The sequence below is a fragment of the Macrobrachium nipponense genome, chromosome 11, assembly GCF_015104395.2.
Source record: "Macrobrachium nipponense isolate FS-2020 chromosome 11, ASM1510439v2, whole genome shotgun sequence".
In the NCBI taxonomy this organism is placed as follows: domain Eukaryota; kingdom Metazoa; phylum Arthropoda; class Malacostraca; order Decapoda; family Palaemonidae; genus Macrobrachium; species Macrobrachium nipponense.
Window position 1 is genome coordinate 107,664,426 of NC_061087.1, and position 17,644 is coordinate 107,682,069.

Genomic DNA, 17,644 nt, shown 5'->3' on the forward strand with positions numbered 1-17,644 from the left:
TCCAACATAATATATAAATTTCAATGCCCAAGATGCCTTGGTAGTTACGTTGGATCCTCTCGAAGGCTGTTGCAGGTTCGTTATTATAGCCATCTAGGTCTTAGTTATAGGACTGGGTCAAGAATATCCAATCCCGAATTTTCAAATATAAGGACTCATGCATCCAAATGCAAAATTATTGTGGAAATAATAGGCACTACTAAACAAACAGCCTACCTAACGACCCTTGAGTCTTTATTTATCAAGCACCTCTCTCCAGGCTTAAACTCTATGTTTCTTCGTCTCCTCTCTCTGGCCTAAGTGTTGTCTGGGCATGTATGAACTGTTGTGGTCACTTGGTTCTTTTCCTTTCCCTTGAATAGGTAGCCTTTCTCGCTCATGTTTTGTTTTTATTTTAAAGTTTTAAATGATTTTTAGCTGAATTTTTATTGGTAATAATTTGTACTTTTAACTTGTAATTTATCAAGTAAATTTTAATTATTGCAGACTGATGATGTGTTGAAGCAACATGAAACGTTTCTCAAATAAATAAAGCATGCTTCTTAGACTGCTGTCTTCGGGTGGGGACTCCTGAATGTTTTATCAACGATTTCCTGATGTATTTTATATATATAGATATATATATATATACCTGTATATATATATATATATATATATATATATATATATATATATATATATGCAGAAGCTAGGTACTATGTCGTACCTCTCAGTAAATGGGGATACAATCCACAATGATGAAAATCCTTCTGTAGTTTAAAATATATATTACTTATACAGGAACTTATAGCTTTCGACCATCAGCTGTGGTCTGTTCCCTTAAATTTCCTGTACAAGAAATATATAATTTTTAACGACAAATGATTTTACATCATTTGTGGATTTCTTATTTATATATATATATTAGATATCAATATATATATATATATATATATATATATATATATAGATGTATTCTGTATGTAATCGCGCGTACCACAGACAATGATAGGCAGAAATCCAAGCGCTTTGTCTTTACTAAGACATTGGCATGGAAGCGCTTGGATTTCTGCTATCATTTTCCTGTGGTATTCGCTTATTAAATAAAGTCACGTGCATTTTCTGTGATTTTTTAAGCATTAAATTAATAAAATATATCTAATATATTAAGATATTGTAGGGGGGTATATATATATATTATGTTAGGGTATAATATATTTATATAATATATATTTGTACGTGTATGTACGACAAAATTTTTGTGCATTAAACATACGGATACATATGTATGCTATAATCTATGTACATCACACATACAGGAACACAAAGTGCGAATCTGTATGCCAAAGAGAGTTTTATAATTCCTCTATCAGTATATTTAATACACAAACATTATAAAACACACACACACACACACACACACACACACACACACACAAAAGCCAGTCTATGTCAAAGAAATAGTTTTTAGTCCCTCCAAGTGACTTATGAGTCCAACATTAGAAGTACCTAGGAGGATATTTGAGTTAATGAAGCAACCATAAGATGTCGCTAAGTAAATTCTAATTATTTGTAGTTAATCAACAGTGTGGAAGCTTGAATTTCATGGTGGTCAGTGTGCTTGTCCCAATTGAATAGGGTTCATCTTCTGAATAATAATAATAATAATAATAATAATAATAATAATAAAAATAATAATAATAATAATAATAATAATTACAGAGACAGGAGAATGAAAGACAGAACATACAGAGACAGGAGAATGACAGACAGAACATACAGAGACAGGAGAATGACAGACAGAACAGAGGACTGGCACAACAAACCAATGCACGGACAATACATGAGACAGACTAAAGAACTAGCCAGCGATGACACATGGCAATGGCTACAGAGGGGAGAGCTAAAGAAGGAAACTGAAGGAATGATAACAGCGGCACTAGATCAGGCCCTAAGAACCAGATATGTTCAAAGAACGATAGACGGAAATAACATCTCTCCCATATGTAGGAAGTGCAATACGAAAAATGAAACCATAAACCACATAGCAAGCGAATGCCCGGCACTTGCACAGAACCAGTACAAAAAGAGGCATGATTCAGTAGCAAAAGCCCTCCACTGGAGCCTGTGCAAGAAACATCAGCTACCTTGCAGTAATAAGTGGTACGAGCACCAACCAGAGGGAGTGATAGAAAACTAGCAGGCAAGATCCTCTGGGACTATGGTATAGAACGGATAGGGTGATACGTGCAAATAGACCAGACGTGACGTTGATTGACAAAGTCAAGAAGAAAGTATCACTCATTGATGTCGCAATACCATGGGACACCAGAGTTGAAGAGAAAGAGAGGGAAAAAATGGACAAGTATCAAGATCTGAAAATAGAAATAAGAAGGATATGGGATATGCCAGTGGAAATCGTACCCATAATCATAGGAGCACTAGGCACGATCCCAAGATCCCTGAAAAGGAATCTAGAAAAACTAGAGGCTGAAGTAGCTCCAGGACTCATGCAGAAGAGTGTGATCCTAGAAACGGCGCACATAGTAAGAAAAGTGATGGACTCCTAAGGAGGCAGGATGCAACCCGGAACCCCACACTATAAATACCACCCAGTCGAATTGGAGGACTGTGATAGAGCAAAAAATAAATAAATAAATAAATAAATAAATAAATAAATAATAAATAAAAAAAAATACATAATAATAATAATAATAATAATTAATAATATAATAATATAATAATAATAATAATAATAATAATAATATCTCTCTCAAACAAACTTCATTGAACAGTATATTTACCTGCTTCTACAAAAATAAACTCATTCAGGAATTTTGAGAAACTACAATACTAGCTAAACGTTATCCAAACGGCCATAATGTTCAATAATAATAATAATAATAATTATTATTATTATTATTATTATTATTAATAAACTAAATGCAGCTGATGCAGCAACCACTTTCAATAATACCTCTTTGAAAGAGGGTTCACTACCACAATAATAATAATAATAATAATAATAATAATAATAATAATAATAATAATAATAATAATAATAATAATAATCGTGGAGGAGTGGGTTAGGTCGTCAATAGACTTAAGTCAAGTTAAGCAACATTGGGGCTGGTCAGTCGTTGGATGGGTGACCGCTCTCCTCTGCGTTGATTCCTTGGGAAAGGATCTTTACCATAATTTCCTCAGTCTACTCAGCTGTAAATGAGTACCTATCCCTGATGGGGTAGGGTCCAGCTATGGGTTAAATAGCAAAACTCAGCAATGATGGAAAGAAATGAAGGAATAAACGACAACGACGTAAATGGAACCTCTGGCAACAGAGGAGCTTCGTCCGGCAACCAGGTATTCAACCCAATTGAAAGGGAAGACGGTCAGGTACTTGGAGGTCGTCATCCAGCAACTGATCACCACAACGACAGTAATCAACAGCCTGAGATTGGAGCTACAGAGACAAAAAGGAAGAAATGGACAAGAGAAGAAAATAAGGAAATAGGAAATATGGAGATGCTACATCAGAAGCAACCCGACGGAGAGAGGATATAGAAGAAGATTGGTCAACATCTGGAATGAGAGGAATAACACCCCCCAAACAGAGCAGAGGCTGGCAGACCAAGTAAGGAACATAAAGAAAAAGAACTGGCTCTCCCCAACAGAAAGAGAAGAACTGGAAAGGGAAATGTCACACGACAACGAATTACACGAAGGCGAACTGAGAGACGATGCCACAGAAGACGACAGGGAGGATGAGGTATCAAACAACGACACACGAAGAAACACCGACGAAATAACAGACAGGACGGAATGGGTAGAAAAGATTAGACAATGGATGGACCCAGATACAGAGAGAACAAAGATCCCCTCCATGAAAGCCTACAACACCAAGAAATTAAGGGAGAAAACAAGTGAGGTCAATGAAATAATGGGCATAATACACACCACCAGTATCACAGAAACAAATAACTTGACATATGCAGGAGCAAGATTAGTAGCAGAACTGATGGGGATTCGAACACCAACACCACCAGCACAACCAACCCAACAGAAACCAAAACAGCAACCTCCTTGGAAAAGGCGCCTGGTGATGAGATCTGACTTGAGTAAACTGAAAGAGATGGCAGAAAAAAGGCTAAGAAGCAAGAAAACAAGGGAGGAACTCAACGAGAAATACAAAGTACAAGAGAGGGGACTAAACAACACAATAGAAGATGTAAAACAGAGGCTTAAGGCCAAAGCACATAAGATCCAACGGTACATGAACAGGAATAAGGGATACCAACAGAACAAACTATTCGGAACCAACCAGAAAAAGACTATACAGCCAACTAAGAGGGGAGACAACCACCCAGAAATTCCTGAACCCGAACCAAGTAAGAGACTCTGGGAAAACATATGGAGCAATCCGGTATCACACAACAAACATGCAACATGGCTCCAGGAAGTCAAGGAAGAAGAAACAGGGAGAATAAAACAAAGATTCACAGAGATCACGACAGACACAGTCAGACACCAACTAAAGAAAATGCCAAACTGGAAAGCCCCAGGTCCCGATGAAGTCCATAGGATACTGGCTCAAAAACTTCAAGGCCCTACACCCACGAATAGCAGAACAACTCCAGCATTGTATCTCAAATCACCAAGCACCCAAATGGATGACCACAGGAAGAACATCCTTAGTACAAAAAGACAAGAGTAAGGGAAATATATGCCAGTAACTACAGGCCTATCACCTGCCTACCAATAATGTGGAAGTTACTAACAGGTATCATCAGTGAAAGGCTATACAACTACCTAGAGGAGACAAACACCATCCCCCACCAACAGAAAGGCTGCAGAAGGAAGTGTAGGGGCACAAAAGACCAGCTCCTCATAGACAAAATGGTAATGAAGAACAGTAGGAGAAGGAAAACCAACCTAAGCATGGCATGGATAGACTATAAGAAAGCCTTCGACATGATACCACACACATGGCTAATAGAATGCCTGAAAATATATGGGGCAGAGGAAAATACCATCAGCTTCCTCAAAATACAATGCGCAACTGGAATACAATACTTACAAGCTCTGGAATAAGACTAGCAGAGGTTAACATCAGGAGAGGGATCTTCCAGGGCGACTCACTGCCCCCACTACTCTTCGTAGTAGCCATGATTCCCATGACAAAAGTACTACAGAAGATGGATGCCGGGTACCAACTCAAGAAAAGAGGCAACAGAATCAACCATCTGATGTTCATGGACGACATCAAGCTGTATGGTAAGAGCATCAAGGAAATAGATACCCTAATCCAGACTGTAAGGATTGTATCTGGGAACATCAGGATGGAGTTTGGAATAGAAAAATGCGCCTTAGTCAACATACAAAAAGGCAAAGTACGAGAACTGAAGGGATAAAGCTACCAGATGGGAGCAACTGGGAGCAACTCAAACACGTAGATGAGACAGGATACAAATACCTGGGAATAATGGAAGGAGGAGATATAAAACACCAAGAGATGAAGGACACGATCAGGAAAGAATATATGCAGAGACTCAAGGCGATACTTAAGTCAAAACTCAACGCCGGAAATATGATAAAAGAAGCATATAAACACTTGGGCAGTGACCAGTAATCAGATACAGCGCAGGAATAGTGGAATGGACGAAGGCAGAACTCCGCAGCATAGATCAGAAAACCAGGAAACATATGACAATACACAAAGCACTACACCCAAGAGCAAATACGGACAGACTTATACATAACACGAAAGGAAGGAGGGAGAGGACTACTAAGTATAGAGGACTGCGTCAACATCGAAAACAGAGCACTGGGGCAATATCTGAAAACCAGTCAAGACGAGTGGCTAAAGAGTGCATGGGAAGAAGGACTAATAAAAGTAGACGAAGAACCAGAAATATACAGAGACAGGAGAAAGAGAGACAGAACAGAGGACTGGCACAACAAACCAATGCACGGACAATACATGAGACAGACTAAAGAACTAGCCAGCGATGACAGTTGGTAATGGCTACAGAGGGGAGAGCTAAAGAAGGAAACTGAAGGAATGAAAACAGCGGCACTAGATCAGGCCCTAAGAACCAGATATGTTCAAAGAACGATAGCCGGAAATAACATCTCTCCCATATGTAGGAAGTGCAATACGAAAAATGAAACCATAAACCACATAGCAAGCGAATGCCCGGCACTTGCACAGAACCAGTACAAAAAGAGGCATGATTCAGTGGCAAAAGCCCTCCACTGGAGCCTGTGCAAGAAACATCAGCTACCTTGCAGTAATAAGTGGTACGAGCACCAACCTGAAGGAGTGATAGAAAACGAGCAGGCAAAGATCCTCTGGGACTATGGTATCAGAACGGATAGGGTGATACGTGCAAATAGACCAGACGTGACGTTGATTGACAAAGTCAAGAAGAAAGTATCACTCATTGATGTCGCAATACCATGGGACACCAGAGTTGAAGAGAAAGAGAGGGAAAAAATGGATAAGTATCAAGATCTGAAAATAGAAATAAGAAGGATATGGGATATGCCAGTGGAAATTGTACCCATAATCTTAGGAGCACTAGGCACGATTCCAAGATCCCTGAAAAGGAATCTAGAAAAACTAGAGGCTGAAGTAGCTCCAGGACTCATGCAGAAGAGTGTGATCCTAAAAACGGCACACATAGTAAGAAAAGTGATGGACTCCTAAGGAGGCAGGATGCAACCCGGAACCCCACACTATAAATACCACCCAGTCGAATTGGAGGACTGTGATAGAGCAAAAAATAATAATAATAATAATAATAATATCTCTCTCAAGCAAACTTCATTGAACAGTATATTTTACCTGCTTCTACAAAATAAACTCATTCAGGAATTTGAGAAACTACAATACTAGCTAAACGTTATCCAAACGGCCATAATGTTCAATAATAATAATAATAATAATAATAATAATAATAATAATAATAATAATAATAATAATAATAATAATATAATAATAATAATATAAAACTAAATGCAACTGATGCAGCAACCACTTTCAATAATACCTCTTTGAAAGAGGGTCTACTACCCACAAACAATAATAATAATAAATAATCAATAATAATCAATAATAATAATAATAATAATAATAATGTAATAATAATAATTAATCCCTAATAATGAACCAAAAACCAAACAAAAACTTCTTTCAGTTTTCTTCTGAAGATTGAAAAAGACAACCACAAAATTACTGTGCATAACGTGCTTAATTATAAAATAAAATGTAAATATTTATAACTAAACACGTTATACACAGTAATTTTGTGGGTTCCTTTTTCTATAATAATAATAATAATTGGAAAAAACTCTTTATCGCGAAAGTATAATAATGTTCTAAAGGGTCCACAATAATAAAAAAACGTTGAGAGTTCGAGTGTAATTTTAAAACCCTTTACAAAAAGCTTTCGAACCCTTCCTTGGGTTCATCTTCAGTCCAAATGAACAATTGGTGTGCCTAATTGTTCATTTGGGCTGAAGATGAACCCAGGGAAGGGTTCAAAAGCTTTTTGTAAACGGTTTTTAAATTATACACGAACTTGCAACATTTTTTATTATTGTGGATTCCTTAGAACAAATAATAATAATATTCTCCCAAGTCAGTAAAGAGTAAAAACTTACTTTGGCCATCAACTTCAGACCAAAGGCATCAGCTTCTGCTTCCTGTTCTCTGCTATGAGGGAGAAGGGTCACCATATCCACTATCTTGCTGAAGACCCAGCCAGTCACACCCGCCGCTACTTCGCTGGGCAGGACTGCACAGATCAGTGCCATTGGTAAGGTGATTAATCCTGAGACAAGGTATCCGTAGCTTGCTGATTCTGCCTGTTTGTAAGTCATTCATTTACTCACTTGCGCGGTTACGTCAGAGAAACATAACATGCCAGTGTTTTTGGTGTATAAGAATCTCCTTTAAAAGTAATAACTGTAAGAGGTCGTAGCGCTTCTCTCTAGTTTATTCATCTCTCTGAAACATTTTTTTTTTTTTTGCATGTATGTACTGTTAACATTAACTGGCAGTTTTCTTTGCATGTATTTTATGTTGAGTTGTATTAATATTTACTGATAATACAACTCAATTGTTGATAATACAACTCAATTGTAAAGTTGCCCCATTATGTGAAAAGAATTAATGTATGAGACGCATTATTATTGGCCAGTTCGTTAATACAGTTAAAAACATTTGAAACACAATTTCTGTTTATATTTGTTGACACAGCCACTTAAAATCTAGAAAACGTAAAGTTAGGTTGATGATTTCGACTTACGTGATGCTCGAGAATGACGTGACTCATCTCGTGGGCCAGAACGTGCGCCAGCTGATGCTCATTTTGGATAACTTCGAAAGAACCTGTGGTACAGACGATCTGGCCACTCTGTCAACGGGGAAGAAAGGATTCTTCTTTAGTATTGTCGCCTTCATCTCTGGGAACAGCCTCCCTGAGGATGTTGTGTGATTAGAAGATGCAATGCATGACTATACCCTCAATCAATACTCCTTCTATTTCATGATCTTGATTTACAATTTCTCAATCAACCCTCATTATATTTCATGATTTTGACTTACAATTTTTCAATCAATACTCCTTCTATTTCATGATTTTGACTTACCTTTTCTCAATCAATCCTCCTTGTATTTCAGGATTTTGACTTACAACTTCTCAATCAATTCTTCTTGTATTCATGATTTTGACTTACAATTTCTCAATCAATTCTCCTTGTATTTCATGATTTTGACTTACATTTTCACCTATTTGTTTATGTCAGTTTGTTCATTTATTTCATCGTTTTTAATAACCGATCACTTCCACGTTCGGTTACTTTTTTCAAATATCCTCCGTCACTTCTTTCAAAAAAACGCCATATTCTTTGGAAGCTTGATTTTCAAGTCATTCCCTTGATAAAAGAGGTATGGAAACCAATTCGGAAAAAGCATAGAAGTAATTATGAAAATATAAGAATCATTATTATTGTACTTGGGAAGCAGACCCTCTCTCAAGCATACTTTATTAAAAGTAATGGCTACTTCATCAGCGTGACACTTGTAGAGATTCTTCTCTATTTTCTGAATAGCGGTTTTTTCCGTGCTACTTAAACAGACTAGTAGAGCGCCTATAGAGGCTCTATTATAGTAGATTCGCATCAGCTGTGCCTTTGATGCCTAGGCCAGTCCCTTACGACGCTCCTGATTGGCTGTTGATAAGCCAGTCACAGGGCTGGAAACTCTCAGTCTCTCTCGAGAGTTCACATAGGCAGGTTTATGTTCCATCTTTCCTGAGGTATACGTCTTTCAGGAAAGGTGGAACATACATCCTGCCTACTTGAACTCTCGAGACAAACTGAGAGTTTCCAGCCCCGTGATTGGCTTATCAACAGTCAATCAGGGGCGTCGTAAGGGACTGGCCTAGACATCTTATGCACGGTTGATGTGAATCTACTATAGCCTTTTTAAGTAGCACGGAGAAAGCCGCTATTCGGAAAATAGAGAAGAATCTCTACAAGTGTAACGCTGCTGAAGTAGCCATTACTTTTAATAAAATATTATTATTATTATTATTATTATTATTATTATTATTATTATTATTATTATTATTATTATTAACATATGGTCACTAGAGTAGAGACACGCTGCTCAGATGTCGCAGGTTCGCGCCTCCCCCCATGGCGATTTAAAAAATAACTAGCTCCGTGTCCTGATCAGTTACTGCCGCAGTGTGGGGTCTTTAGCGGTGGGAGGCTGAAAACTGACATTCTTTGGGAGACTGAATTCCAAATCAATGGCCCTCAATTTGGTGTGCTTGTTCCATGCGAATAAGTTTCATCTGCTGAAATAAGGATAAATATTATTAATATTATTATTATTATTGGAGAAACAAATCAGCAGTTATGTAAATGCGCATATATTTAAGTTTAAAACTCAAAGCTTTAAACTAAATATATGTACATCTACATAACTGTGGATTTGTTTCACCATTTGTAGACTCGTGCTACTATGAGGATTTTTAATTATTATTATTATTATTATTATTATTATTATTATTATTATTATTATTATTATTATTATTATTATTATTATTATTATTATTTGAAAATAATGGCTATTTCAGCCGCATTTATTCTGTATAGAAGTTTCTCTATTCTTCTCATTACTGTCACGAATCATCCCCCATTTGGCGGTTTCATAGCCAATTTGAGTACAGAAGAAAAATCAGTAATAAGAAGAATATAGAGAAACTTCTATACAGAATAAACGCGGCTGAAATAGCCATTATTTTCAATAAAACCCGTATAAATGAAGGTCTTCTTCCAGCATATTATTATTATTATTTTAAGAAGATGAACGCTATTTAATGGATCAAGTCTACAGGGGCCACTGACTTCAAATTCTAATTACCTAAGAATCCTACGTTCATCTGAAAGAGGTAGCAGTAGGCAACAGGAAGTATAGAAAGAAAGGATCCGTTATTGCAAAAGAAACAATGAATCAACAAATTAATAAACAAATAGATTAAAAATGTAAGCACATTAGAAAATAAAGAGAGAGTTGCTTTAATTGAGGTAGTAATGCATTGCATCTCTGCTTGAACTATGGAGGGTCCAGTGGGGATCGCATACCTATCAAGCTTCTATGCTCATACCTGTGAATCTGGCAGTTAAGACGAATAACCATAGTAGATTCCCATCAACCGTGCATCTGATGTCTAGGTCAGTGCCTTACGACGCTCCTGATTGACTGTTGATAAGCCAATCACAGGGCTGGAAACTCTCTCGTGAGGATTCACATAGGCAGGATGTATTGTTCCACCTCTCCCGAAGGATACGTCTTTCAAAAGTATCCCTCAGGAGAGGTGGAACAGTACATCTTGCCTATGTGAACTCTCTCGAGAGACAGTTTCCAGCCTTGTGATTGGCTTATCAACAGCCAATGAGGAGCGTCGTAAGGGACTGGCCTAGACATCAGATGCACGGTTGATGTGAATCTACTATAGTTTATTTCCCCCCTTTCATTTATTTACTATAGTTCCTCGTTGGACGAGTGGTTTACGTGCTCGCCCACCGATTCGGTAGTCCTGAATTCGATTCCCCGCTCTGCCAACGTGGAGCCAGAGGAATTTGTTTCTGGTGATTAGAAATTAATTTCTCGACATAATGTGGTTCGGATCCCACACCTAGCAACCAATTGGTTCCTAGCCACGTAAAAATATCTGATCCTCCGGGCCAGCCCTAGGAGAGTAGTTACTCAGCTCAGTGGTCTGGTTAAACCAAGATATATACTTTATTCGTTTACTACTTACAGAATAAACACCGACGAAGAATTCTTCATCGTCGAAAACGTTCAACGTCCAATTTCTGTTGTGGACTTCGCGTATGTCTGAGTTTGCCTTCAGAAGACGATCGACAACTCCCAGAATCTCTGCAGACATTTCATCATACGCTCCAAGCGCCCTTTTTCCCTCCAATTCTTGAGCCATAAGCTGCCGAGAGACATGTTTGTGGTATCTACTGGTCAATATTTTACCTGAACAGAATATAAAATTGCTTTGGGACCGTCATTCAGTGCTGAAGTGGAAACTGACAGTAAAAAGGTTTGAAAGGTGTAACAGGAGGAAAACTTCTCAGTTGCACTATGAATCAACTTGTTAGGAGAGGGTGGAAAGGAAGACGAAAGAAAGAGAAAGTGAACGGGGTTACAGTAAAAGGCATGTGCAATAGTTTGCCTTATGCATTTTGTGGAATGCTCAGATCTCCAAATATTTAAGCGAGGAACAAAATTCTTTCCTGCTCTCAGCTTCTGACGTCTCCTGAATTTCAGGAACATATAAGTTTTATTTTCTGTTACCTCATATTGATTCATTTATCACCTTTTCTTAAAGCCTCTCTCTCTCTCTCTCTCTCTCTCTCTCTCTGCAGGGTTACCAGCAGAGGATCTGAAGGCAGAAATAAAGAAAGCAAGACTGAAAACTCACCGAGTCGAACCTTTCTTGAGCCAGTAATTCCAACTGAGAGCGGTTATAGATCATGAATCTCTTCCTTCCAGTGTATGGGTTTGCGGTTACGTGGTTCACGTACATACCATAGCCCGAGGCGATCAGGAACAGCACGACGCCTGAAATGATGTCAGAAATGGTTTACTTTGCTGGCTATACAGTGCGTTAATGGCTTATTGATTGCGGAAGCTGAATACGTTAGCAATTCTGAAATAATGCTTTTTCTAGTTTGATCAACATCAACGTAGATTTTGCCATATGACTCAGAAGGGATTTACCTTTCTCAGTAAAGTTCTTTCAAAATACTCTTTTGATCATCACGGAAGTGAATACACGAGCAATTCTTAATAAATCATTTCATTTCGAGTAATTCTGTTCTGATCATTTTCTAGTTGGATCAACATCAGCATAGATTTTGCCACATGACTTAGAGGGGATTTGCTGTTTTCTGGAGAGCTCTTGGAATGGGATTACGTTTACAGTATTATTGTTCTTAAATGCCTTAATTTACCCGAAGAAATATTTTAAATAAATGAAGCCAATCATTACTGTTAATATTATGGGGGTAAAGCACTACTTATCATGCCAGGGATAAGTATGGTAGGATTCTGACTGTGAATATCAAAGATGACAGAAGTTCCTATCACACGTACCTCCGTATCTCAGCTTATGACGCTGGAAATGTTCTTTTATCTTTATTCGATCTTTATTCGGGAGCCTTTTCCACCACCTCTTCACCCACCAGCCTGAAACGGCGGCTGCCACTCGAGTAAGAGGCTTGACCACCAGGAGCGTAACGACGGGGTGAAGATTCCTTGGACTGTAAGGATACGGAGGATACTGATAAGGAGACTGATTAACCCGCGTAGGACCCAAGATAAGAGGCGTCCCTGAAGGTTTTTGTGAGTTAATGGTTGACTAAAGGATGCCACTAACACTCAGTTATACCCGCGCAGTTATGACCGCACAGTTGGCCTGTGCAGGCAAAACTGAGCTCACAAACGTTCAGTTTTGCTGCACAGACATAACTGCTCAGGTATAACTGAACGTTAGTGGGTTCAGTTTTGCCTGCACAGGCCGACTGTGCAGGCATAGCTGCACAGTTATAACTGAACGTTAGTGGCTATTGAAATTTCATTTTCAAACTGACTATTAATTTCATCAGGTTTCTCAAACCATAAGCTTTTAAACTATTTTCACTTGCAAATGCAAATAAGTGTTTTTACATATCTTATTCAATTATTGAATTTTATATTTCACTGTAACCTTTATTCTCGCTATTGACTTATCTATCGCATTAGTAAGTGTCACACTATTTTTAATCAAGTCTATTTTTCTCTCTTTGCAAAATGTTTTGGGATTATATTTGAAATTACATTTCACTCTCTGCACACAAAGCCAATACCCGACCATAAGGGATGCTAAAACAATAGTTATTTTGTAATGATTCCCCGTCTTGCACAGATGCTCGTATGTATGTACAAATTTTCATGAAAACCAGTTTTTGACAATTTATATTAATGAACCCTCCACTTCAAGTTAAGGTTTAATGGTTTTGTAAAATACTAAATGAGGCAGAGTGCAAATATGGCAATAATATAAGTCAGGAATGCCCTTTTTGTTTTACTCTTTAGGACCTACGTAGGTCACTAAAGCTCCACCATGGGTTATACACTAAGGCAATTCCCGAGGCATAGTCAACTTTGCTGTGTTATTCCAGGGGTGCCAAGTGTTTCAGGAATGTAATCCTTCCGGGCTGGAGGGAGCACAAACCACTCCAAAGTGCTTAGCAACCCAATAGATAATACCACAAATCACACCATACTTTGATTATTTACTTTGGTGTATAAACTGTCATAGTATCTAGCTTCCTACTAGTTAACTGAAGATGAAAGTAAAAGTTATTTGTATGATTGAAATCACGGGAACTATTCCCAATCGTCAAGATGAATCTACCTTGATATTATATTACAAATCAAAATAAGGTTAAACTTATCTATATATACATCACGTAAATAAAAAATTTAAAAAAAGACCAACCTGCTCGTGTGAATGTAGGTAAATGGAGAGTAAAGGGGCACACGAGGTTTCAGGTCCATTTTCCTCCAGGAATTTGGGTAAGGTGACTGACACGGAGGGAAGAAGCCATGGTGAGATGCCAGCGAGCGCTTTCCACCTCTGCTGATGAGAGACCTCATCAGCAATGGAGCACCCAACATTCTCGAAGAGATGGTTTCGTACCGGCCAGCCAAAAGTGTCTGAAACCAAAACCGAACTGAACTCGGAGGGAATAATTAGAGGAAAAAGAATCTCCAAATAATATATCAGTCACCTATTCTTCTTCTTCCCAGCTGGTTCCCATTTTTATGTGGGGTCGCCGTTTCGGATGAGCCTTTTCCATCTATTTCTATCCTGCTCTTCTGCCTCAGCAATTCCCTTCTCGTGTAAGTCTCTTCTCACACAGTCCTTCCATCTCTTTCTTGGTCTCCCTCTTCTTCTTCTTCCTTGAACCTCCATCCCCATAGTATGTCTCCCAGTGTGGTCCTCATCTCTCCTCAACAGGTGTCCATACCATCTCAGCCTCCCCTCCTGCACTTTCTTTGATATTTCCACCACCTTAGTCGACCCCCTTATGTAATCATTTCTGATCCCATCAGTCACCCATTAAAGTTCTTTAAATATTTGCCTGTTAAAGCCAGTTTTAAGAGGAGTGGTCCTGCTGACCAGAAGTTGTGTAAGTGTGATGTCGCTTGAAATTTTAGAAAGGAAAAAAGATAATATAGCTTTGGGTTAGGGCAAACGAGAAGAGTACAAAAAATACGAATCAGATAGCCTTAAGATAATAAAGACTGGGGCAGGAAATTAAGAAGAAACAGAAAATTGTCTGTTAAAGCCAAATAAAAACAAGAAATAAACTCAAACAAAAATTAAGTGCGGTGTCATTGGCAAAAACAAATATATATATAAATATATATATATAAATATATATATATATATATATATATCTATATATATATATATATATATGATATATAAAGACAACAGTTTGTAAAAACGCAGCTAAATTTGTCGTTAACAGAAACTTAACTATGTAATGCTATCAAACATAAATCACATATTAGGTCAGACATTTTCAAAACACTTCTGGCTAGTTATTGAAGACGCTTGAACGAAATGTAAGTACCTTAACGGAATTTTCAAGTTATTGAGGAAAATTAAGCACTCAGTCAGCTACTAAGTCATGTGCTTTAAAAGTCTCTCATTTCGAGTAGCTTTGGACTGTCAAAGCCTTCCTAAATATGAGAATAACTCTGAATCCGAAGTTCGTAAACGCACACTATATGATAATATACCACCTTGGCACCGTCACTAACAACACTAAAGGAGCTTTAGACCTCTGACGTCTAGAAGAGGTTATCTTAAGCTCTACTTTATCATTTCCTGACGAGATAACGTTTTGTTCAAAGATACTAAGCGCAGAGGTTGTTACTTGCTGTAATATCTTTATCTTAGTTATATAAAAGGCGCAGATCCACACTACTTACCACCACTTTTCTCCTGTGTAACGCCAGTTTTAGCAATCATCAGTCAATCAATTAACTTTCTCCTGGTTGACCTAAGATGCTCAGTTTTTTCACTGAAGTCTGTAGTCATGATGGTGGTTATACAGACAAAGTTTAATGGAATTTTATCGGTAAATACAGTAAAAATAATGATAGATATTAATTTTACGCTTGAATCGTCAGTTTTTCTATCGTTTAAAGTCATTAGATTTTAGGATTTGGGTCTTGGTGAACTTTTGGTGGAACGTTTAGGTCACAGTTAACAGATTAGAGGGAACTTTTCTGGAGTGGCGCTTTGGTTTCGTTTTGGTCGTCCGACAAAATTTTCCTGTTGTATTTCACTCACTTAACAATATAAACCCAAACACAGACGTCATATATGCATCTTATCAAACGTTTGGCTATTTTCAAACTCCAAACTTTGAATAAAAAGTATCAGCTTCCAAATGAAAGACTTTTTTTTTTCTTTTTGCAAATCATACGAGAACTGCCAGAGTAGCAGCAATCTGAGTGAAAAAGATTTTCATCAAAGATTTTCAGGTGCTTTCAGCACTCCGTACGTAAATGTGCTGGGCATTATTGATGACATTTGCACACAGATCGATAGATTATTAATTTATTAATAAGAATAATGCATTATAGAGGATTGCTACATGCTTCTTAAGCCTCTGTGAGCCAAAACTGTTTCGCCTTTGCCGGTACCTGAAGATATCTCATCCCTGGGGCGTTCCCATCAGCAGATAAGGGTTTCCTTTTACAAGATAGGGGCCACTTACAACCTTCAGCACTGTTTCTATTCGCTGCTGTTTTCCTACTTCCTGTTCCTCTTTTCATTTGGATGTCGATCAAGCTTCGTTGCATCGTGGGAAAAATTGCGTTGAGCAGATTCAATTAATCTAGGTTATTTTTCATATGTATTTCAGCCACTGACTTTTTGCCAAGACTGTAATACAACTTTTTTTCAATAACTGCAAGACAGATGACCCTCGAGCATGCTTGAGTAAACCATCTTCATTATGGATGAATAAAACGTACTCTCCCGCCTCTCTTGGGAAATCGTAATCCTCTGCCGTCAGCCGAGGTTCGTCGTCAACACACTCAGCCAGTGCCGCACTGGGAAACGCACAGTGGGAACTCACTCTATAGAAGCTTGCTGACAAAACTGTCCAAATCCCTGTTCTAAGGACTTATGTTATAAACTTCCTTACTCGTAATTTTTCTCTTCTTGGCACTAATCTCGCATTTGTCACTTTCAAATCACCTTTTTTCTCTCTTTTTCTCCTCTTAGCAGTGCTTGCGTTAACTTCTGGATGGTGCAAGCGCTTGCTGTTGTTGCTCGGGAGGGTCGGAGATGCCAGACACCAGTTTTCTTTCCTTATGTTTTAGTTTTAGCCCACTGCTGGCTATTCCTAATTTCCTGGATCTCTCTACAAGCTTAATGGTAACACGCTTGCTTTTCCTAGGCATGTTTTCAATAAAAGTAGTCAAAGAATATCCATGAGAATTCGTAAAGCAGACGGAAGGAATTAGTAAGCATATCCCAGGTTGTGTCGTTGCCAAGTCACTAATTATGTGCCTAGGATTTATATCGTACCATTAATAACAAAAATAAAAGGAAAAACACAAACTTATACAGACCGAGTTTCATGTCGCCATGTGTAAACGAAAATGGTCTACCTCAAATATATTCTTAAAATATTTATCAAAAATATAAAAACATACCCCTAAATGACACCGGTATTTCAGTAGGTATTGCCGGTGCATTTAGTGATATTTATGGCATATTTTCACGTCCCTGTGACAATGTTACCCAAGTTTCAGAAACCGTCTCAATACTTTTGTTGTTTATAAAATTGTCTTGAAGACGTGACTTTTCTCACTGCTGCTGGTTGGACGAGTTTTTGTCATTATGGGTGACTACGGTTCCTGGTTCCTAAGCGCGCACTCCACAAACACAGTTGCGGGCACACTATACTCTGTTTATGAGGTGCAAAGCTTTATTCCCTCAATTGTTTACTTTACTCATTATTTAGTTTAACTTAACTTTATGTTACTTCAAAATGTTAGCCT

General features: G+C 37.9%; 1 protein-coding gene across 2 annotated transcripts in view; it reads right to left on the reverse strand.

The window, feature by feature from the left end:
- Positions 1-17,023, reverse strand: part of LOC135208091 (metalloendopeptidase OMA1, mitochondrial-like) — a 33,575-nt gene extending 16,552 nt beyond the window's left edge. Inside the window, exons 1-7 of one of the 2 annotated variants that reach the window (XM_064240249.1) lie at positions 16,783-17,023; positions 14,052-14,269; positions 12,665-12,831; positions 11,991-12,130; positions 11,319-11,498; positions 8,292-8,399; positions 7,645-7,848 (exon numbers count right to left, since the gene is read on the reverse strand). In XM_064240249.1, the coding sequence (XP_064096319.1) occupies positions 7,645-7,848; positions 8,292-8,399; positions 11,319-11,498; positions 11,991-12,130; positions 12,665-12,831; positions 14,052-14,230 (978 nt within the window). In that variant the 5' untranslated portion in view covers positions 14,231-14,269; positions 16,783-17,023. Of the gene's footprint in view, positions 1-7,644; positions 7,849-8,291; positions 8,400-11,318; positions 11,499-11,990; positions 12,131-12,664; positions 12,832-14,051; positions 14,270-15,195 lie in introns of both variants that reach the window. The other variant, XM_064240242.1, reaches the window with a different exon arrangement.
- Positions 17,024-17,644: the final 621 nt, after the last annotated feature.